Raw genomic sequence first — 22,191 nt, forward strand, 5'->3', positions numbered from 1 at the left:
CGATAAAACCTTTGGATTGTGTCATGTTAACGTTTTCATACAAATCTCTGTTGAGAAATGTTGTCTTTATATCCATCTGATGCAACTTTAAATCATAATGTGCTAATAACGCCATTATGATTCTAAAAGAATCATTGCATAAGACTAGAGAGAAAACTCTCATCGTAATCTATTTATTCTCTTTGTGTAAAGCCTTTTGCTACAAGTCATGCTTTATATCTTTCTACATTCTCTTTGGAGTCATATTTTGGCCCCGTTCGCTGGTCTAAAACTTGGCTGAAAAACACTGTTCCGGCTGGTTTATTGTGAGAGAAAAACATTGTTCGGCTGGTTTGGTGAACAGTAACTTGTGAGTGGGATCAGCCGACTGGCTGGACGAGTCCAGACCAGCGAACGCCACTTTTGTGTTGTAGACCCTTTTACAGCCTACTGTTTTGGCTCCATTAAAAATTACTTCTAAGTCTCAAAACATTGTTGGTATTCATTGAATTCATTTCAGCTTCCATAGCTTATTGCCATTTAATCGAGTAAACGTTTTTCATGTCTTCTTCAAATGAGGTGGGATCACCCTCCATTTGAATTTCTTTACTAGCATAGACTTCATAGTCATCAGAAAAACTAGTTTGCTAATTTTTTGAGACCTTCTGGAGCCTCAGCTACTGGCACTTTCATATGAAGCTGTTGTTGCTCTTCGTTGCCAAAAAGACAATTGATTCTACAGGCTCATGTATTATAAAATCATTATTTATATTATTCATCTTCTTCAAAGAGCTAACAACAGGTGTTGTATTAGTCATACAACATCAACAAGTATTGAAAAATTTATTGTTCCTGTGTCACTGGAGTGGGCACGTAGTCCCTCTTCTCTTCAAATCTTAGGTCTCTACATACCTCTACATGCCATGCTCCCCCAGATCTTTCTATCTTTTCTAAAAATGGTGTATCTTCAAATATCTTATTTTAGATTTAATCTGTTAAAACCTCATATGTCACTTTAAACACCACATTAACATCTTTGAGGCTCACTATGCTATCTTTCTATCAAAACTTTAAAAGATTCAGGAATTTAGCTATTTCTCTGGTTAGGGATATCATTGTTATAACCATTGTACTCCTCCAACGGTCGCATTCATCTTAATTAATTTTTATCATACTTTTAATAAAAAATATCTTTCTTAATTGATCTTTATCTCACTTTTAATAAAGAGTATTTTTCTTAATCCATGTTAATAAGAAAACCATCGCAACGCGGCTAAGCAACGCCCGCCTCCCAATCATGTCCCCGTGTGTATCCCCGTTCACTGACGACGCGATGCAATGTAATGCAATCACCGGGGAAAGCTGCCCCAGCACTTCCACCTCAGACCTCGCCACGCCACGAAAAGGCAGCCAGGAAGCAGATCAAACCAGCAATGGCGAATCGATCGCACGAGCAATGGAACGCACGATGGGCATCCGGAATCCGCGTCCGAAATATAGAATCCGGGACGCCATGCGTGCCCCCCAATCCCCCATCTCTCTCCACTAATAGGAATTGGGCGGAGGCAGGCAGGCAGGCAGGCAGGGCAGGACACGCACACGGCACACATGGGTGGCTGCCGGAAAAAGAAAAAAAAAACATACCGGCGTGACGAGCTCTGCGGCGCATCCTCCAGCTCGCTCCCGGCGTGCATGTGAGCCATGGGGCCCCTAATCCACAGGGCACACAGGCGGATCAGCAGATGATGCGAGGAAGAAGACAAGGGACGACGGGCTGGCCGATCGCCGAAAAATAAATCCCAAGTTGAATCAACGCATGAGCAGCAGGAATGGGGAAACGGAATCGAATTCCTGGATTGTTTGTTTTTCCCCGCTTTTGTTTGTTTATTACTTGTTATTGAAAAAAAAAATTCTCTGTCTTCTCGTTTTCTTGTGCCTAAATTAAGAAAACGAGCATGACTAGTTGTGAGCCGTGACGTGGATGCATAATTAACGCTGATTTAGAGCTATCGTTGAGATGCATTTGGTGATCGCTGCAAATGTTAGGTGACGACCGATTTTTGTTTTGTTTCGTTTTGTTTTGATTTGCTTCGATTTCTTCGGCTCGCTCATGCTTTTGTTCCTTCTTCTGTTATTTTCCTCATGGTGTATGCATTATCTTTTAAATTTCTGTGAATGTCATTTTCGTGTTCATCCCCGAGGGTCCACCACGTTTTTCTACCACCTCTTGATTGGGTGATGGGTTGATGGCGGAGCGATTGTTTTGGACGAGAGCTCAGCTCAGCTCAGCGCCGGAAAGAAAAGGTGCGTGTCGACCGTCGACCGTTGACGCGGCACGAGTGCAGTGCAGCCTCATCCATTGACGTTGGCAACAAGATAGATGCCGACGCATCAACGGTCGGGACGCAGGCTACCGATCGAGCGATCGGACGGATATCCGTTGCTCGCCGACCAGTTCAAAACCGGTGAGGCGACTTGCACAGATCATGCCGAGATTTCGCTGTCGGCGGTCAGTTCAGCTCAGGAACTCTGCACTAGTAATGACAGCAAACAAACGAGATGGACAAATGACAGAGGAATGGGAATTATCATACATTCATACTGGTTATTACTATATATTATCGGCCATGAATGAGTTCATGACATGTATTTATTATGTCTTTTTTTTTTTGAAGCAAAGTTCATGGCAAATACGGCTAAGAACGTTCTTCTGTAATAGAAAGCCTGCACTCTACATGCATAACATACCACAAAGCGTGGGCTTTAGGTATTAGTAGCTTTAATTTACAGGATTCGCATATGCGTAAAGCTCCAAAGCGAAATCTCGTGCTGGTGGTGGTGGCGCACTGACGGACGACCTCCGGCTCCAGCTTCCATCCATCATCTATCCGCCCCCGCGAACTTCGTCACGAAGGAACGAAAACGACAGTAACAATTGGAAAGCGGCCATTCTTTTGTTCGGCAGAGCGAAAGCTTATGTTGCTTTGATCGCTAGGGTTGTTTTCCCCTCGAGCTTTTCTGGACTGTAAAAGTTCAAAGATAATCTTACTATCCTTAATTACAATATAATGCTACTCATTATCATTACCAATCACAAACTTGCAGCCACCATCTGCTACAGGCACAGTGTGGTTTTCACCTGCTAATCAAGCTAATCATTCATTTTACAATAAGCATTGACTGCGTGTAGACAAGTCAGCTGATGAGCCTACCGTCAGTGCCTTCAACTCACACGGCTTTCACGCTTTGGGTCATGCGTAAGCGTAACCACCACCTCTGGTGTCAGTTTCCTTCCTAGACCCTTTACAACCTGACGACTCTCCACTCCACGCATGAGGTTTTCAGAATCCAGACGCTGCAGCGAGAGGAACGGCGATCAAGATGCCGCCAAACTCTCCTCTCCCGACCCTACATGGCTAGACGATGCCTCCTCATTGCCCGTCTCCATCACCATGTCGTCCAATTTCAAGTGCACTCCAGCCCCAGGGTGTCCTGTCCTACAGAGAGAAAGAACACCTAAGCAACGGAATATCAGAACGTCAAATTTCTCACCTCTCGCTCTCACGTGCTGTGGAAAACGACTGGAAAAAGGCTATCCCTCGCTGCTGTAATAGAAATTCATGCGTCTTTGAGAGCAGAATATCAAAACAAGGGTATCCAAATATATCATGCAACTGCCATGAATCTGATCAAGGCCATGCACAAGGAGCACAGAACATGCTGCATATATAATATACTATATAATCTGATGACAAATCTATCTGTAAGTAGTATACAACCAAGACCCCGCCGATTCACGAACAAGGGGAATGGCAGTTTTCACCAGCTTATTGGAATGTACAAAGTTAACCCCTAGCATCTCAAGGGTTGTGATGGATGTTTATAATATACATTCGCGTTGTATCACTGCCAAAAGGTATGAAGGAACCAGCTGTACTGGGTTCATATAGCATAAATACGGTCGATCTCTGAATCTGAGAACTCCGAATTGTGCTGCCATGAGTTTGAGCCGCTCCTCCTTGTTGACTTCACCTTCTTCCTGATTTTACGTGTGCGCTTAGACTTCACCACGTAATATGTCATTGTACCAAGCACACCGGCCATGATCACCCCACCGATCAGGGTCACCAGAAGCGCCGCCCACTTGAAGTGCCGCCCCACTACGATGTACGAGGAGGATATGAACGCAACTGTCGTGCACACTGAAGCCAGCCACATCAGCTTGTTGATGATCTCGATCACACGCCTCTCTGCTTTGGTCTCACCCCTAACCAGTGTTATCTGGACCACCACTACTGCTAAAGACGTGAAAAGGGCAATGGCATTGAAGATGAAGAAGACCTTGAAGGCTGCTGCATGCACAGCTACTGCTACACCATCGTTGGTGTTACCGCCAGGCACTGTAAAGATTGCAGCAAATGCCACTGTGGCAAAGAGCACCGCCACAACAGTGACTGAATTTGTTGCATTGTTGATGCCTTCCCTGTGGAGTTTCCTTAGCTCCTTTGCGATACCATAGACATTTTTGTTGGTTTTTCTGGCCTGCTCAAGCTGAGTATGTACATCCTTTTTTATCTCTGTCACTGTTTTTCTAAGCTCATCCCGAGGCTGATTCAGATCATTTGCTCTGACTGCACCAGCACGGGATAAACACTCCTTTATTTCTTGAGACTCCTCTGACAGTGGAAGGCCCTCAGCTATGTCGAATGCAGTCTTCCGATCCCTAGTCAATGCATTTACGTTCATATCTGGAAGAAGCAGAAGCACATTTACAATCTGCAGAAGGAGAGAAGCCTGTGAGCAGACAGCAGAACAATATTGCATTTTGCAAGCAAAGAAAGTAAATAATCATGCTAAAATTTCTACACTGGATAAACAGGGCAGGAGAATACCTCTGATCTTTTCTTTCTGGTTGCAACATGCAAAGCTAAGTTGCCATTTCTGTCAGGTAGCATGACTATTGCCGGATCGGCATTCACAAGAGCTTGAACAACTTCAGGGCTAGTTCCTTTTACTGCCATGTGTAGAGCAGTCTGGCCTTTCTTATCAGTCCTCCGAGCAAGCTGGGCATCAGCATCTAGCAAAGCCTGCACGATTTCCACATGCCCCTGCCGAGCAGCAAAGTGCAAGGCATTCTTTCCATTTGCTTTCGATAACTCAACCAACCCAGAAACTCGCTCCAGCAGCAGGTTCACCACCGCAGTGTGGCCTCTAATCGCTGCCGTTATGAGAGGAGTCACATTCGATTGGCCAAACGTTTTCCCAACGGATGGATCATGATCCAGAAGTACCTTGACAATATCTATGAACAGATGTCAGTACTCCACTTTTGGTCTATATAAAAGAAGTATAGAGAAAAACTGAAAATGGAAGCAGACTTGATACTAGCTAGTGATAATACACTACAGTCAGTATACACTATCAGTATAGATTAATTGCAGCACCAGACACTGCAAGACTCACAAGTAAGAGAACAATTAATCAAGTATAGTAACAAATGAGCCATGGAGATTGATTAAATAGTTACAGAGTACATGTTCGCATTAAAAGATTGATCAACTTACAGAAACAAGAGATTGATCTTTAGTTGGACTTGGAATCAGAAGTAACTCACCTCTGTGGCCCTCTCTTGCAGCGACGTGCAGAGCATCGAATCCGGACTTGGTCTTCCTGGTGAGGCTGTCCTTGTCGGAGTGCTTGAGCAGCTCGACGACGATATCAAGAAACCCCTTCTCGGCGGCGATGAGCAGCGCGGTCGCCTCCATCTCGTTGGCCTCGTTCACTATCGCGGCGCGGATCTCGGCGACCTCGCTGTCGAACTCCTCGCCGGTGCCGGTCATCTGCGCGTCGATCTCGGCGATGATCTGGCGCACGGCCTCGAGGTCCCCGCGCTGCGCGGCGAGGTGGAGCTCCGTGTCGTTGTGGCGGCCCGTCACCTGCTTGACGTACTTCTTCCGCCCCGCCTGGTCCATCCGCTTGCCGGAGTTGGAGAGCACCAGCACCGGCGCAGTGGCGGCCGCGGACGTCGGCGACGGCGACGGCGACGAGCTGTCCAGCCGATTGCTGGAGCCGGACATGACCAGCACGGGCCCCCTCACGGGCGCCGGCGATGACGCCGAGGAGGACTGGTCCAGCCGGTTGCTGGAGCGGGACATGACGAGCACCGGGCGCGCCGGCGACTGGTCGAGGCGGTTGCTGGAGTGGGACATGACCAGCACCGGGCGCGACTGCGACGGCGACCCGCCTGGCGACTGGTCCAGCCGCTTCCCGGAGAAAGACATGACGAGGCCTGGGCGCTTGGCCACCCGCGGCGGCGACTGGTCGGGCCGCTCCCCGGAGGCGCCCGCGCTCGACGCCGGCCCGATCTCTAGGTCGGCCATCCCTGCGCGCAACCCAAGGTGAACGATCCCTCAGCGAACGATCGACAGAACTCGAATCGGGCCGGACCAATCAAGGGTTACGAGGAAGCGGCGGGCACCTTTGCCGGAATCGGCGGCCATGGCGGTCGTCGTCGGGCGGCTACAGGCGGGCCGGAGGCATGGGGGCGGCGGGAATGGGCGCTGGGGAGGCGAGCCGCGGATGGCACGGAAGCGACGGGGTGGAAGAGGAGGAAGGCGGAGCGCAGAGGGCGACACGGACGGGAGGGATCGCGCTCGGCGCTCGGCGCTCGGCCTGGGGTGGTGTGGGGTGGGCTCGCGTCGCGGTCTTCTCTGCAGTGTATGTGTGTGTGTGTGTGTGTGTGTGTGTGATGAGGGAACGGGATTGCAGCGCCGTTTGGTACTTCGGTTTGGTTGGGTTGGGTTTCCCGGCTTCCGCTGTTGTTTATGTGGCTGGGCCTGGTGCGCCAGGCCACCTGCCGGTATGCGTTGCATATGGCCATTTGTCGCTTTCCCCACGAATAATTATCTCTCCTGTTTTCGTGCAAGTGCCTGAGTGCCTGTCTGGCTCACATGCGTTTGTTAATACTACGAGATGAGTACATCCGTGTAAACGTAACATTAAGTATGCGGTAATTCATGTTCTTTTTCAGAAACTAAAAGATCCATGAATTCATGTGTTTCATGGCAGCTACAATCAAGCAGTATATTCCTAACATATATAAGCCCTTGTTTAGTTCACGAAAAGTTTTCCCAAAAAGTGCTACAGTACTCATCACATCGAATCTTGCGATACGTGCATGGAGCATTAAATATAGACGAAAAAAAACTAATTACACAGTTTGGTTGGAAATTGCGAGACGGACGTTTTGAGCCTAATTAGTCCATGATTGAACACTAATTGTCAAATAAAAACGAAAGTGCTACAGTAGCCGAAATTTCAACTTTCCACCAACAAAACACAGGCTAACTCTACATACTTACGTCATGTTTGTTTGGGCTGGTTTGGCGTATAAGTCATGGCAGAAAGTACTGTTGGCTAGTTTGGTATGAGAGAAAATACTATTCGTTGGCCGATAAGACATGGCTTATAAGCCAAATACGACCAAGCGAACATGCTGTTAATGGATGGAGTATAATTTATGGGGCTATTGCGTTCTTGCCCCTAGTTTGAACCCCAATTGTGATTTTACCCCCATTTTCTTCCACTTTGTGTTTTTACCCCTGCTTTTCCAAAATGAAGGCTCCGTTTACCCCTACTCCGTGAACAGCAGGTAACGGTGTTAAAAAGTTAATAGATGACAAGTTTGCCCTTCCGAATATTGCGTTTTTGCCCCTATTTCAAACCACAATTGTGATTTTACCCCTACTTTCTTGCACTTTGTGTTTTTACCCCTACTTTTCTAAAACGAAGGCTCTGTTTACCCCAATTCTTAACTCAGTTATCTACATCCGGATCAAAGCAACTAAAAATTAACAAAAGGCCTGTAAAAGACAAACTTACCCCTTATCTCTCGGTCGTCTCTCTCAGGGTCGTCCCTCTCAACGCTAGCAGGTAACGGGCGGCTGGGTGCGGCGACGGTGGCGGCGAAAGGGCAGCGTTGGGCCGTCGAGCGGGCGCGTGCGGCCAGGTGGAGGAAGCGGTGCGGGCACGTGCGGCTTAGCCTAACATGGGCGCGCAGCTAGGCACGCGGCTCTGCTTGGCGCGGGCACACGCAGCTAGGCACGCGGCTCTGCTTGGTGCGGGCGCGCGTCTCGTGGAAGCAGTCGACCATGCTGCTTGGTCGCACCCATGGTCGGCTGCTTTCACAAGACGTGCGCCCGTGACGTCGGCCAAGCCGCGCGCGCCTACGCCAAGCAGAGCCACGTGCTTGGCTGCGCGCGCCCGCGCCAAGTAGAGCCGCGTGCATGGCTGCGCGCCCATGTCAGGCTAAGCCACGTGCGCCCACGCCGCTTCCTCCGCCTGGCCGCACGCGCCCGCTCGCCACGCCCGCCCGACGGCCCAACGCTGCCCTTCCGCCGCCGCACCCAGTCGCCCGCTGCCTGCTAGCGTTGAGAGGGACGACCCTGAGAGAGACGACCGAGAGATAAGGGGTAAGTTTGTATTTTCACAGGCCTTTTGTTAATTTTTAGTTGCTTTGATCCGGATGTAGATAACTGAGTTAAGAATTGGGGTAAATGCAGCCTTCGTTTTGGAAAAGTAGGGGTAAAAACACAAAGTGGAAGAAAGTGGGGGTAAAATCACAATTGTGGTTTGAAATAGGGGCAAAAACGCAATATTCGGAAAGGCAAAGTTGTCATCTGTTAACTTTTTTAACACCGTTACCTGCTGTTCACGGAGTAGGGGTAAACGGAGCCTTCGTTTTGAAAAAGCAGGGGTAAAAACACAAAGTGGAAGAAAATGGGGGTAAAATCACAATTGATGTTCAAAATAGGGGCAAGAACGCAATAGCCCGGGCTATTGCGTTCTTGCCCCTATTTTGAACATCAATTGTGATTTTACCCCCATTTTCTTCCACTTTGTGTTTTTACCCCTGCTTTTTCAAAACGAAGGCTCCGTTTACCCCTACTCCGTGAACAGCAGGTAACGGTGTTAAAAAAGTTAACAGATGACAACTTTGCCTTTCCGAATATTGCGTTTTTGCCCCTATTTCAAACCACAATTGTGATTTTACCCCCACTTTCTTCCACTTTGTGTTTTTACCCCTACTTTTCCAAAACGAAGGCTGCATTTACCCCAATTCTTAACTCAGTTATCTACATCCGGATCAAAGCAACTAAAAATTAACAAAAGGCCTGTGAAAATACAAACTTACCCCTTATCTCTCGGTCGTCTCTCTCAGGGTCGTCCCTCTCAACGTTAGCAGGCAGCGGGCGACTGGGTGCGGCGGCGGAAGGGCAGCGTCGGGCCGTCGGGCGGGCGTGGCGAGCGGGCGCGTGCGGCCAGGCGGAGGAAGCGGCGTGGGCGCACGTGGCTTAGCCTGACATGGGCGCGCAGCCATGCACGCGGCTCTACTTGGCGCGGGCGCGCGCAGCCAGGCACGTGGCTCTGCTTGGCGTAGGCGCGCGCGGCTTGGCCGACGTCACGGGCGCACGTCTTGTGAAAGCAGCCGACCATGGGTGCGACCAAGCAGCATGGTCGACTGCTTCCACGAGACGCGCGCCCGCACCAAGCAGAGCCGCGTGCCTAGCTGCGTGTGCCCGCGCCAAGCAGAGCCGCGTGCCTAGCTGCGCGCCCATGTTAGGCTAAGCCGCACGTGCCCGCACCGCTTCCTCCACCTGGCCGCACGCGCCCGCTCGACGGCCCGACGCTGCCCTTTCGCCGCCACCGTCGCCGCACCCAGCCGCCCGTTACCTGCTAGCGTTGAGAGGGACGACCCTGAGAGAGACGACCGAGAGATAAGGGGTAAGTTTGTCTTTTACAGGCCTTTTGTTAATTTTTAGTTGCTTTGATCCGGATGTAGATAACTGAGTTAAGAATTGGGGTAAACAGAGCCTTCGTTTTAGAAAAGTAGGGGTAAAAACACAAAGTGCAAGAAAGTAGGGGTAAAATCACAATTGTGGTTTGAAATAGGGGCAAAAACGCAATATTCGGAAGGGCAAACTTGTCATCTATTAACTTTTTAACACCGTTACCTGCTGTTCACGGAGTAGGGGTAAACGGAGCCTTCATTTTGGAAAAGCAGGGGTAAAAACACAAAGTGGAAGAAAATGGGGGTAAAATCACAATTGGGGTTCAAACTAGGGGCAAGAACGCAATAGCCCCTTATTTCTATGCTAAACTCGTACATTTTTAGCTTCATTTCGTCATTGTCATCCTTCTCCTTTGTCCATCCACCACTACAACAGGCCGGGTTGGTAACTCTTATACTAGCTTTGATGAACTTACACCTTGTTTGGATCAAATTACCCACACAAAGGTGGTGGAAACACAATGGTACCACGACTTTGGCAGCGGTTGGAAACTTCAAATGGTTAGCACGGAGAGGTTTGCATAGCTCAGATGATGTTAGCATCACTGACTCGACATAGGGGTAATGAAGTCATCATAGATAAAAGAAGGTAGCAAGCAAAGGCCTAGCAAAAATAGCGACATGATAGGCTAACAACACAATAAGAGCAGGCCTAACACGGGCATACACTGTTGACAGTCCTAGAAAAATGTTGCTTTCCATGCATGTAGGTACAATGAACTGAGACTACTATTCTTCTCAATATAAATAGCACCAAATTTGTGGGGAGCGATCTTATGCCACAACGCACCACTCCATTGCTGCTCTAGCATGTTGTCAGGTGAGGTGTACGTAGCTTCTGCAAGACATATTGACAACCGACAAGGCTTCTGTATTCGAGCTTTTTTTTTTATCTAAGTGGCATCCGAGTCTACATGGCCCGACGAGACCATAATCCAACATGACGCGTTGGGCATGACCTAAGGAGTGACATGTCAGAGATCAGTAGCAGCTTGCACCGATGTCCTAGGATGGTAATGGCAATAACAAGGAAGCTTTGAACATGTCAAGATGGTTTTGGGGCAATGTCATCATATTGATCAGGGTGCTTAGGTGAGATAAAGGACAGAAGTGGGTATTCAATACTCAAATGTTTTACGGGTCAGGTCCTTTAGTTCATAACAAAATTAATTATATGGCATTGCTATTCTAGTTCATTTAAAGTAAGTCTTGGATCGAACTAATGACAAAAACATACGGGCCTTGCATCCTAGATGGTATTTGGGTTGTGAGTTTTTTTTTATATATTCTGATCATTTTGCCATGATCATTGCACATTTAAGGGCCAAGTAGATCAATTGATTTGGTAGGGCTAAAGCATTCTAGTTGTAATAATATTTGTATGGACAGTAAAACTCGTACTGCATATTTTGGAAGTGAAAGCCAAAAAACTTTGCGAATCGGCTACAAGAACAATTGGATGCGGTACATGTGAACTTTTTTTTTTTTTGAAACTATAAGTGAAACTCCATTACGAATCAACCGCTGCCAAATCTTCGGCAACCAGTACCGAGACAGTATCCGGACTGAGATCTGCCCCAAGGGCCGCTAGGGAGTGAGCAGCTAAATTACATGAATGGGGATTATGCATAACCCTATGTGAAACAGAGTTACAGAATAGCAAGTTTTTAAGCTCCCAGACTAGTCAACTAGCGGAGCACCGGTCCAGCTCTGTTGTTGTCGCTGCTTGGACCACCATGGCGGCATCAGTTTCCAACTCGATTTTTTTAGCGCCTGTCTCGGCAGCTTGCTGCATAAACTGGTTGATGGACTACCAGCCCGACCGCTTCTGCTTTTCTAGTGCCTGCAACGGTTTCACGTATTATGTCATGTTAGCAACTAGTCATATTAGCTCCTATAAATGGATTAATAGACTAACAACTAGTCCATGACTAATGGATTGACAATTAGTCCGCTTGTTTGATGATTAGAGACTAAAAATTAGTTAACTAGATATTAGTTTTATGGATCCAAACAGGATCTTAGCTCACATATTAGCAATAATAGAATTTAGTTTTCTGTTTACAGCCACAGTTGCAGCTGCTTCACTTATTAGCTACAAAGATTTTATTTTTCTACTTGTAGCCACAGCTGCATCCTACAAAAACTGCAGCTAGCACACCACCGTGGTCCATAGATATTCTTCGTGTTCGTCCTAGTGGCTCCCATTGGTGGCTAAAATCTCAAAGCGCGATGCCACGATCCGGCCAAAGGAATCCCCGCCCACCGCCATGGGTGGAAGTGGATGGGAGAATCCCGAATCGTTGCATTCGGGCCTCTCTCATCATTCCGTCTCCGTCTCCGACCCCGCCCGCCGCCGCGGTCGCTGCTGCGAAACGCACGTGCAGTTCTGCGCCGCGTGCCGGCAGCCCGGGACGCGCCATCCGGCATCCGCCATGGGGCAACGCGCACACCGAGCACACGTTCTGCCTTCACTTTTTTTTAATGGCAGCTTCAGCTTTCCAAGCAAAAACAAACGCGCAGCCGGTAAAGAGGTTTCCTTCTACTATCCAAACAGATCGAGCGAGGAACCACGAGGACAAGGCCCACGCACAGCGTCACAGCGAGACCGCGCAGGGTGCAGAGACTGGGTTAAACATCCCAGCTCCTCCCAGATGCCCTGCCAACAGTGCATTAGTCCGGTTTCGCGTCTCGGTCTGGATTCTTCACGTGGTCAGCTAATCTTGACTTGCTTTGCTGGTTGGTGAGGTCAACGAGTCCACTCCCCGGCCGGCCGGCCCGACAGCAACAAGGGACCTCGGTGGGCAGACACGTCAGATTGTCAGTGCAGTTATAACTACGAGGTATGATCAGAAATAAATACCGTTGTCGATGTGTTCTCTCCTTCAAGGAACAACGCGTAGGCCCTTGTTTAGTTCCCTTGGATTCCAGAATTTGGCACTATGTAAAAAGAAGATTCCCCATCACATCAAATTTGCGGTATATGCATGGAGTACTAAATGTTGACGAAATCAAAAACTAATTACACAGTTTAGTTGTACTTTGCGAGACGAACGTTTTGAGTCTAATTAGTCAACAATTAGATAATTATTACCAAATAAAAACAAAACGCTACAGTAGCTACAGTGTACGCCAAAATTTGGCGGCGCCGATTCAGCGGTGAACTAAACAGGCCCTAGGTTGAAAGCTGAAACTCTCTTTCTGCGCCAGACATGACTTGAGTCTTCAAGCAGAAACACGCTGATTCATAAACACTTGGATCTGTGGCTTCTGTGCTGATACTGAGAGTTGATACATCGGCAGTAGCCACACCCACACGGGACGAGTCCGGCGGAGTAAGAAGAGACCGGAATTTGTGTGCCTCGTTGATGCAACGTTTTGGGCCCTCCAACTCCAACCAAAGGCCCTGTTAAAGAAAAGGTTTTGGGCCTTATCCAGCGAACTAATACTACTGATGCATGGGAAATAATTTTGTGAGCTCCTCTCTCATCTCATACACATACACTGATGCTTTGCAATGGAAATTGAACAACCTATAATTATTAGCTCATATAATAGGATAGAATATTTATTCTAAATGAATGTTATCGCACCGTTGACGTGGAAAACTCATTACATGTAAATTCTAAAAAAACTCAATACATGTAATCGGAGGATGTGGCTTGCTAATGCGGATAGTTTATATGAAGAGAGATATCCATTAGGATTGCATACTAGTGGACGTTGGCGTGAATACTTCGAATAAAATATATCTACGTTAGTTAGGTTTTATTTAATAAGATATATGTAGATTTATTAAGGGGTAGGCCGCATCTCTATTATGAAAAATATTTTTATTAATTAGGTTTTCTTTAATAAGATATATGTAGATTTATCAAGGGGGTACGCCTCTCTGTTATGAAAAAAAAATAGTTAGGTTTTCTTTAATGTCATAGCTACTTTAGAGATCGAGGACAGATTTTCTTTATGAAGCATGGTAATCAACATGTACTGAAATGCACACAAACATGCTCTGTCTCTATGAACTCTACGATAAATTGAGCCTTCGCTATTGATAGAGATGACTAAATAATTAACAAAAAAAGCACATCTATTAAGCTGAACCGAGTGGATAGGTTCTACCATAAGCAACAACAAATATTACAAAAACTTACCCCTAGGAAAGCATGTCGAAATATTTTTCATAAAGAAGAACTTTCAACCGTTAGGTGAAAAATGTATTTTTTATTACGAAGAAATCCCAACCATAGAGTAAAAAAAAGACTAAAAAACGTAGCTATCAAATAGTTTTGCTTGTGGCTTTTATTTTCTAAGAACGGGAAGTGAAACTCCCGACCTCTGGGTATAACACTACCTCTCCCAACACTATCCATGCACACGTTCTCAGACTCTCAGTAGCCAAAAAGATTAAAAAAAACAATGGACAGATGGACTTAATGTTTGAGAAAGTATCAGAACAAGAAAAACATCGAAGAGGTTTATGCCTTTTTTCTTGAGATATATGTTCCTTTAGATGTTTGTTAAAAAAGCTAGTTCTACGAGGCGTCAATAGGCCAATTCTCTATCTTCTCAAGCTAACGGGCCTGCTCTGTTTGGTACACTACCATCATCAACAGCTGATATCTGAATTTCAGTTTTATCTTTGATCTTACAACATCGCTGATGGTGATCGATCAGCAAGCCAGATACCCATCGTCAGCGTGCTGTTCTAACAAGTCCACTTGCCTTTCACCTTTCAGTTCATCTGTTGTCATCGATCGTCCTGCAGTAAGACTTTAACAAGCGTACCAAACGACGTGACTGATCGTTGAACTTCTTATCTTCTTCCAAGCAAAGTTATTGCAAAACAAAATAAGTCTAGCTTGACACGTTCGCTTCCTGCCGTACAGTGTTAGGAGTATAACACAAGGGGAAAAAATATCATCAGAAAAGAAAACATAAACATCAGAACAAAAAAACACCGTACAGTTGTAGGAGTATACTCCCTCCGTACCCAGATTTCAAGTCGTTCTGGGCACTTGGCTAGTTTTCACAAATCATGTCGTTCTCTACACCAGAGGGCAAGTTTGGACGCGATTACCCCTCCCTTAATCGCACGCGTGCACGCCGTCCGCATTGATCGTGCCTGTTCGTTACTCACGCCACCCGTTCGGCTTGCCGCTGGCCGATCCAATAAGCGCTCGCACTGCCTCGCACTTCGTTCCTCGTCGCACGCCTCCTCGCCTCGCCTCGCCTTACATCCTCTTCGTGTAGCCTCGCTGCTCGCCGCACGCTGCATGTCCTCGTCGCCTCGCCTCGCCGTTCGCCGCACGTCCTCCTCACCTCGCCTCGCTGCTCGCCGCTCGCCGCACTTCCTCCTCGTGCTCGCGTTCGTCTCCTGCAGCACGCTTGCCATGGAGCCCGGCGCCATGAAGCTCGCTCCAGCCATGGAGGAGGCGCTCGACTATGAAGTGGCGCCAAACTCAGAAGAGGTGGCGGTGGTTTCGGAGGAAGCGCCAGAGTCCGAGCTGGCGCCCAACTCAGAAGAGGCGCTGGACTTGGAGATGGCGATGGACTCTGTCAAGGTGCCGCTGGTGGTGCCGGACAACGTCGAGATGGTGGCGGACTCCGTGGAGAGGGACTTCGTCGAGTGTCTATATCCTCGCTGCGGCACGATCCATGCTGGCGGCGGAGAAGAATGCTTCCAAGCTTGCCGCCGTGCTCGCATGTGTGCCCGTTGTGGCCTTCTCCACAAAGACTATGGGCTCCCAGCAAGGTTTTTTCACTTCATGGAGAAGTTTGATTGTGAGTTCTACATTCCGGATGTGGAGAAACTTCAAATGAGAGGTACACTTGTGCGCACTCGTGGTCTGTCATGTCCTTCCTTCGAGGATTTGGTTGAACGGTAGCATCATGAGCATGATCTAGTAGAGGAAAAAATAAACAAAGTATCCGTATCATCATCAGCAAGCGCTTCAACAAAGTAGCCGTGGCTTAACTAAAATGAATAATGTGATTGTGTTAAAAAAAAGTTACCAGCAAGATTTTGTAGATAGTCGAAATTAACTGCACCGAACTCATCTAGTGGTAAGTTCAAATCAAGTACTGTAAAAAAAGAAACAATGATTTAAGAACTGAGCAAAATCTGCATATGCTAAGAAACACACAAGAGCGCTAAGTGATGCATTACCGCCATGGTGAACTTCTGGCTCGTCGACGTCGAACACGTCGTTGTCATCATCATCTTGTGGCTCGTCCACGTCGAACACGTTGTCGTTGTCGTCATCTTGTGGTGCTGGAACGTTGAGATCAAACCCAATGTCGGCTTCGTCATCTTCGGATTGAGATCGAAACTAGGAATATAATCGGACATTTGTACTGGGAGTAGAAGCTGGAAGGAAAGAAGAAGAAAAAGGCATGGAGTAGATGTAGTACTGGGAGCAGCATCTGAACGTTTTATAATACTGGGAGCAGCGTGTGTAGACGCGCCAACACACGCGCGCGAGAACACCGAAAATGCGTCTGAACGCCGAAAATTTGAAAGCAAGTGAACCTGTAAACGCGCCAACACACACGCGAGAAAAGCAAAACGGGAGCAAACGCTAAAAACACTCCTACACGCGCGCGTCACCTGTGCCAAAACGCTCCTGCACGCACGCGCGAACGACCAAACCCCGACCTCACGCGCCCAAACTCAAGCAGCACAGCGCTATGCAACGAAGCACAGTGCCATGCAAATAATCTGGCGAATACAAAAAAAATACCACGGCTGCCAGCACTCGAACGCCTAATTAATAAGGGCAAGGATGGAAAATTAACCCTTAATTAATTCCTTCTTTGTATGCACAATACTGTTCTAAACGACTTGTTTTATGGGTATGGAGGGAGTACTCCCTCCGTTCATAAGTCTTCATCGTATTAGCCTTCGGCGTAATGACCAATGAGCAGTAAACCATGCAGATTTGCATTTAAGGCAAGGAGCAGCTAAGGAGTCGTAGCTATGGAGCAATAAATGTAGACAAGGAGCAGCCAATGAGCACCAATTATGTAGCATGTACGAGAAAGCAAACCTATGGTCCCGAACTAATAGGAAGGAGATTTGGGGGGGGGGGGGGGGGGGGAATTACTTAGAGGAAGGAGATAAATGAAGGAGATAAATGGACGGAGTGAGTAATACAAAGGGACAAAACATCAGAAAACACAATAGTCGGACCACAGAGTCGAACCCATCCGAAGTCAGACGCGCTAATCCACTGCGCTATGCGGTCGCTGAGTGATGTTGCTTTTATCCAAAGTTATATAAATGAATACAAAGTGACATTCCATTGGAAGCAAAAGAAGAGAGAACGATTCCACACGCACGTGCGGAATCTGCGGGCGACAAGCCACAGCGGCAGGAAGAATCGCATTCGATTCGGCAGCTACGGGGCCCAACCGCCTCCACGCGCCTCCCTCTCCACCTCACTCCGCCACCAGTCTTCTCCCCCTCCGGCGGCGAGAGGGCGCGCGCCCACCCCGCCATGAAGCAGCTGCACCGGCAGGCCAGCATGAGCAAACAGCACCGCCCGCACCACCACCGCGCCTCCCTCTCCCGCACCCTCGCTTCCTACCTCCTCCGCGAGCAGCGCCTCCTCTTCGTCCTCCTCGGCTTCCTCCTAGCCTCGTCCTTCTTCTTCCTCTACCCGTCGTCCGTCAGCCCGCATTCCGCCGCCGGATCCTCCTCCGTCACCAATTTCGCCGCCGCCGTCGCCAGGAAAATCCCCCGCGGCGGCGGCGCCTCCTCCGCCGCCGCGCGCCGCCTCCCCGTCGGCGTCCGGAAGCCCTCCCTGCGCGTCGTCGTCACCGGCGGCGCGGGGTTTGTCGGCAGCCACCTCGTCGACAAGCTCCTCGCCCGCGGGGACAGCGTCATCGTCGTCGACAACTTCTTCACGGGCCGCAAGGACAACGTCGCGCACCACCTCGGCAACCCGCGATTCGAGCTCATCCGCCACGACGTCGTCGAGCCCATTCTCCTAGAGGTCGACCAGATCTACCACCTCGCCTGCCCCGCATCCCCCATGCACTACAAATTCAACCCCATCAAGACCATCATATCCTTTCCGCTCCCTTGTGCCGCGCATAATTCGTCCACATCCTCACAGGAATTGGATTCAATATATTTGTCTTTATTGATTTATTTATGGACACGGATACAACTTCTTCAATGTCAGTTCTATTCTATGATGCACATTTCACATGTGTTGAAGGTGGGCGTGGGGGTGGATTCGTAGTTTTGTGCCAGCGTGGGGAAGAGCGTGGATTTACATCTGTTTGTTTTGTCTGCTTTTTCTCCAATTGTTTCCTTAACCAACTATGTACAAGACAAATGTCATGGGGACCTTGAACATGCTTGGACTGGCAAAGAGGGTCGGGGCCCGGTTCTTGCTGACTAGTACCAGTGAAGTGTATGGTGATCCTCTTGAGCATCCACAGAAGGAGAGCTACTGGGGCCATGTCAATCCCATTGGTGTGCTAAGTTTGACATATCTTAGGAGTATGCCCCATTTGAGTCTCTCCAGTCCGATACAATGTGATATACCTCGCTATGTTATAATTATGCAGGTGTTAGGAGCTGTTATGATGAGGGGAAGAGAACAGCTGAAACTCTTACCATGGATTACCACCGTGGTGCTGGTGTCGAGGTAAAGCTTCAGTTTCTGATTATGGATCCATGTCTAGCAAAGGCTATATCTTGTTGGCAATGGGACCTTTAAAAACTACTTATTACATGTCAGTATTTAATAAGCTCTAAAACTGTTTAGGTGTCAGTATTTGATAAGTTCTGAAATTGAACTAGATGTAATAATCGACTTTGAGGTGGTATTCATATGTCTTATTTCAAGTACTTAGCATGGTCCAAATGTCAAATATTGAGAACGGGTGATCCATTACCGTTTGCATACATTTCAATTTTTTTAACAATTACGATTAAGTATACTAGAACATGGATTTGCCGAAAAAATGAATATCTTTATGGTATGTGGCATTAAGTCCCCCCCCCCCACCCACCCCCCACCCCCCACCCCCCAAAAAAACGGTCTACTGTTTTTTCCTGAACTCAAAATTGGTCTATTGTTAAGTTTGAAAAGGATGTCTTTCGTGTTCAGAGAAAAAAGAAAGAAGTCTTCTCTAGGGTGGATAGTATACTATTTACACAGTATTTATAGATGCGAGGGAATTCAGGAAAGGGCATTGCATTACTCTAAAAGTGCTAATTAACCAGATCCCTTTGTTTATTTGAACTTTGAATATTCGATGGCTGGTTTCCATTTTGTCAAGATACATCCTTTGTTTATATACTGCAATGCTGCTTATGACTTATGAGTTGTCTGTGTGCTTTATCTTTATTCTCTTCTTGAAGAGCAAACTTTGACATAGTACTGCTTTCCTCAGGTGAGAATTGCACGCATATTTAACACATATGGCCCTCGTATGTGTTTAGATGATGGCCGAGTTGTTAGCAACTTTGTTGCACAGGTTTGTCTCAGTTTGTGATTCTGATGCATTGGAGAAGAGGATTATCATAGAACTTCAGCACTGCTTAAAGTTGGCATTGCTTCATTTCTAGGCTTTGCGGAAACAACCAATGACAGTGTATGGTGATGGAAAACAGACTCGAAGTTTTCAATATGTTTCAGATCTGGTACTTATGCATGGTTTCTGTCTCTCGTTCTATATGAAGAAGTTTCAATTGTTTATTTTATACAAATTATATTCAGATAATGCATGCAAGTGTTCTTTATTTTCCTCGACCTTTGTTCTTCATAAATCAGTTTCTATTTTAAATTTTGTTTGCTGCAGAAAGTTCATGTTTGCCACATTCAGATCTGAAGAATTTACATATCTATAAATTTATAGGTTGATGGGTTGGTAACTCTAATGGAAAGTGACCATATTGGACCTTTCAACTTGGGGAATCCGGGAGAATTTACAATGCTGGAGCTTGCACAGGTCTGACCTTGACACTGAAATTTGCTATCCATTGTTCTTTCAGAATACCACGGCTTCCTGTCTACAATATCCCTACCAGGAATCATGATACTGCATTCTTTTGCTGCAGGTGGTAAAAGAAACGATCGACCCAAGTGCATCTTTCGAGTTCAAACCCAACACTGCAGATGATCCACACATGAGAAAACCTGACATTTCTAAGGCCAAGTCTCTTCTCAATTGGGAGCCCAAAGTTTCACTAAAACAAGGCCTGCCGCGTATGGTCTCGGACTTCCAGAAACGCATCATGGATGAGAATTGAGTCCCTCTTTCTAATTGGGAGCCCAAAGCTACCAGTCTCATAATACTGTATCATACTGACAGAGCTCTTTTTGGTGCCTTGAAGCCCTTGACAGAGCTCAGATGAAGGACTAATTGCCAAAAATTTCTTCCTCCAGGGCGAGTTATTTTTCGTGACTGGACATCTGTTCTTTGGTTACGGTTTCTTCGATACATAAAGTTCGCCATAGAATTACATGGTAGCCTTTCAGCGAACTGTGAGATGTCTACATAAATTTAGTCCCTCTTTCTAATGTTCTTGAAACCCATCCAGCTCCATTTTACGTAGGATGATGTCATATTCTCATGCCATTTATTTTAGGGGTAGCCATCTCAGAATAGCAGAAACATACTTGATTTACTCGTACAATCTCACAATATGCTGATGCGATCATAGCACCTATTAGTACATTACATACATGGCCGAAAGCTGGCACAGTACTTGGAATAACAAACGTTGCACGAAACTGCTGGAAGGACAAGAAGTGGTAATTGTCGATCTAATGGTAATGGAGCGGCTTAAATGAGGTGAACGTTGAACTGGAGTAGAGTCTCAACGCCGTCGGTGGTGTGCTCGTCGCTAGGGTGCAGCGTCTGGATGGCGGCGAAGCCCTTGGCGTTCTCGTACTTGCCGGTGCCTCCGATGATGGCGATGTGGGACTCCGGCGCGGCCATGCGGTGGACCCCGAAGAAGCTGAGCGTGTCGCCGCCATGCAGTGCCTCGGGGCCCTCGAACATGGCGGTGAGCATGATGGTCTTGCTGGTGCCGTCCTGCGAGCTGGCGACGTAGAAGCCCTGCGCCCTGCCGATGACCCCCGCTCCGAGCTCGTGTCCCTCGGTGAGCTCGTCGTCGATGACGGTGGTCGTGCCGAAAAGGAGGTTCTGGAGCGTGACGCCCGACGGCAGGTCCCCGGCGTTGACGAAAGGCATGTTCTTGTTGCCGCCGTTGACGGGGTTGCCGTTGTTCTGGACGACGGCGGAGGACGTGCCGCCGAGGCCCGCGACGTAGGGCACGTTGTTGCTGTTGATGAGGTTGCTGGCGCCCTGCGGCAGCGGCATCGCGCCCTGGATCGGGAAGATGTTGGTGTTGGGGCGCGCGAACGGGAGCTGCCCGTTGGCCGCCGCGCTCGCCACCACGCCGGTCACGATGCGCCCCGACGGCTGCGAGCCGCCGAGGATGTCGTGCATGAAGAACGTCGGCGGGTGGTCGCCCACGCCCGCGCCCGGGCCCGCGCCCGCGCCGGCGGCTCCTGGGTTGCCCGTCGCGGCGGCACCCGCAGCGCCGGCGGCTGCGGCTGGGCCGGCCGCTGGCGCCACCACTGGGTCTGCCGGGGGGTCCGTCGGGGCGGGCAGCGGGTCGGCCGGCAGGGGAGCCGCAGCCTGCTCGTCGAGGACGCGACCAGCGAATGCGCAGTTCGCCACGGTGAGCGCGAGCACCAGGCACAGTGCCGCCCTGACGGCCTGCACCGCGTTCTTGGCCATGTCTCGCAAGCCACGCAGGCTTGAACGTCCACTGGAGAAGAGCGAGGCCTGTGGCGTGTATCCAACCAGCTATTGCCCACTCTCAGTAGATCGATCACTTGTACTTGTTGTTGCTGTGCAGCGATATGCCAGATTATATAGGGATCGCGGTTCGTGCAGGTGCAGGTAGGCCGAGAGACAGACGTGGGCAGAGTGGAGTAGTTTGATGGCGGTGTTGTGCGTTAGTTGTGCGAGGACGCCCAGGAACCTAAACCTCTGAAGAAGAGGTGCGGTTGGGACTTGGGAAGGACAACAGCAGAGGCGTGGCGCCACATATCCCAGCGCTTAGACGACCGGGACGAACGGGCAGATGCTGATTTGCAGGAGTGGTTTGCCCGCCCGCGTAGGTGCATCCATGGTGCCCCTTCGGCCCACGGTTTCCAGGAGCTATTGCTGCTTTGCTAGTAGCATGCTCAGCACTCAACAGCTTATGAGTCTGGCAGCGTTTCATCGAAGAGACGGCAACCACAACGCAGCCATGCATATATTCAAGAGGCGCGATCTCTTGCTATAGGTCCAACGTTTATGGCGTAGCTCCTTGTTACAAAGAGCAT

The 22,191-nt window shown here is 48.5% G+C and overlaps 3 protein-coding genes across 3 annotated transcripts; 1 reads left to right on the plus strand and 2 right to left on the minus strand.

The window, feature by feature from the left end:
- Positions 1 to 3,037: 3,037 nt before the first annotated feature.
- Positions 3,038 to 6,691, minus strand: LOC136547306 (ankyrin repeat-containing protein ITN1-like). Its single transcript, XM_066539265.1, has 4 exons — positions 6,458 to 6,691; positions 5,594 to 6,361; positions 4,872 to 5,281; positions 3,038 to 4,755 (listed from the first exon to the last, which is right to left on the minus strand). The coding sequence occupies exons 1-4, from the start codon at positions 6,477 to 6,479 to the stop codon at positions 3,922 to 3,924; spliced, it is 2,034 nt and encodes a 677-aa protein (XP_066395362.1). The 5' UTR covers positions 6,480 to 6,691; the 3' UTR covers positions 3,038 to 3,921.
- Positions 6,692 to 17,161: 10,470 nt separating this feature from the next.
- Positions 17,162 to 20,453, plus strand: LOC136547333 (UDP-glucuronic acid decarboxylase 1-like). Its single transcript, XM_066539295.1, has 7 exons — positions 17,162 to 17,898; positions 18,167 to 18,314; positions 18,410 to 18,489; positions 19,241 to 19,324; positions 19,416 to 19,490; positions 19,706 to 19,798; positions 19,908 to 20,453. Exons 1-7 carry the CDS (start codon positions 17,329 to 17,331, stop codon positions 20,097 to 20,099), a joined length of 1,242 nt encoding a protein of 413 aa, XP_066395392.1. The 5' UTR covers positions 17,162 to 17,328; the 3' UTR covers positions 20,100 to 20,453.
- Positions 20,454 to 20,632: 179 nt separating this feature from the next.
- On the minus strand, positions 20,633 to 22,176 carry LOC136547323 (dirigent protein 25-like). The gene has a single exon (XM_066539286.1). The coding sequence runs from the start codon at positions 21,596 to 21,598 to the stop codon at positions 20,636 to 20,638; it is 963 nt and encodes a 320-aa protein (XP_066395383.1). The 5' UTR covers positions 21,599 to 22,176; the 3' UTR covers positions 20,633 to 20,635.
- Positions 22,177 to 22,191: the final 15 nt, after the last annotated feature.

The sequence above is a fragment of the Miscanthus floridulus genome, chromosome 1 (assembly GCF_019320115.1).
Source record: "Miscanthus floridulus cultivar M001 chromosome 1, ASM1932011v1, whole genome shotgun sequence".
Taxonomy (NCBI): domain Eukaryota; kingdom Viridiplantae; phylum Streptophyta; class Magnoliopsida; order Poales; family Poaceae; genus Miscanthus; species Miscanthus floridulus.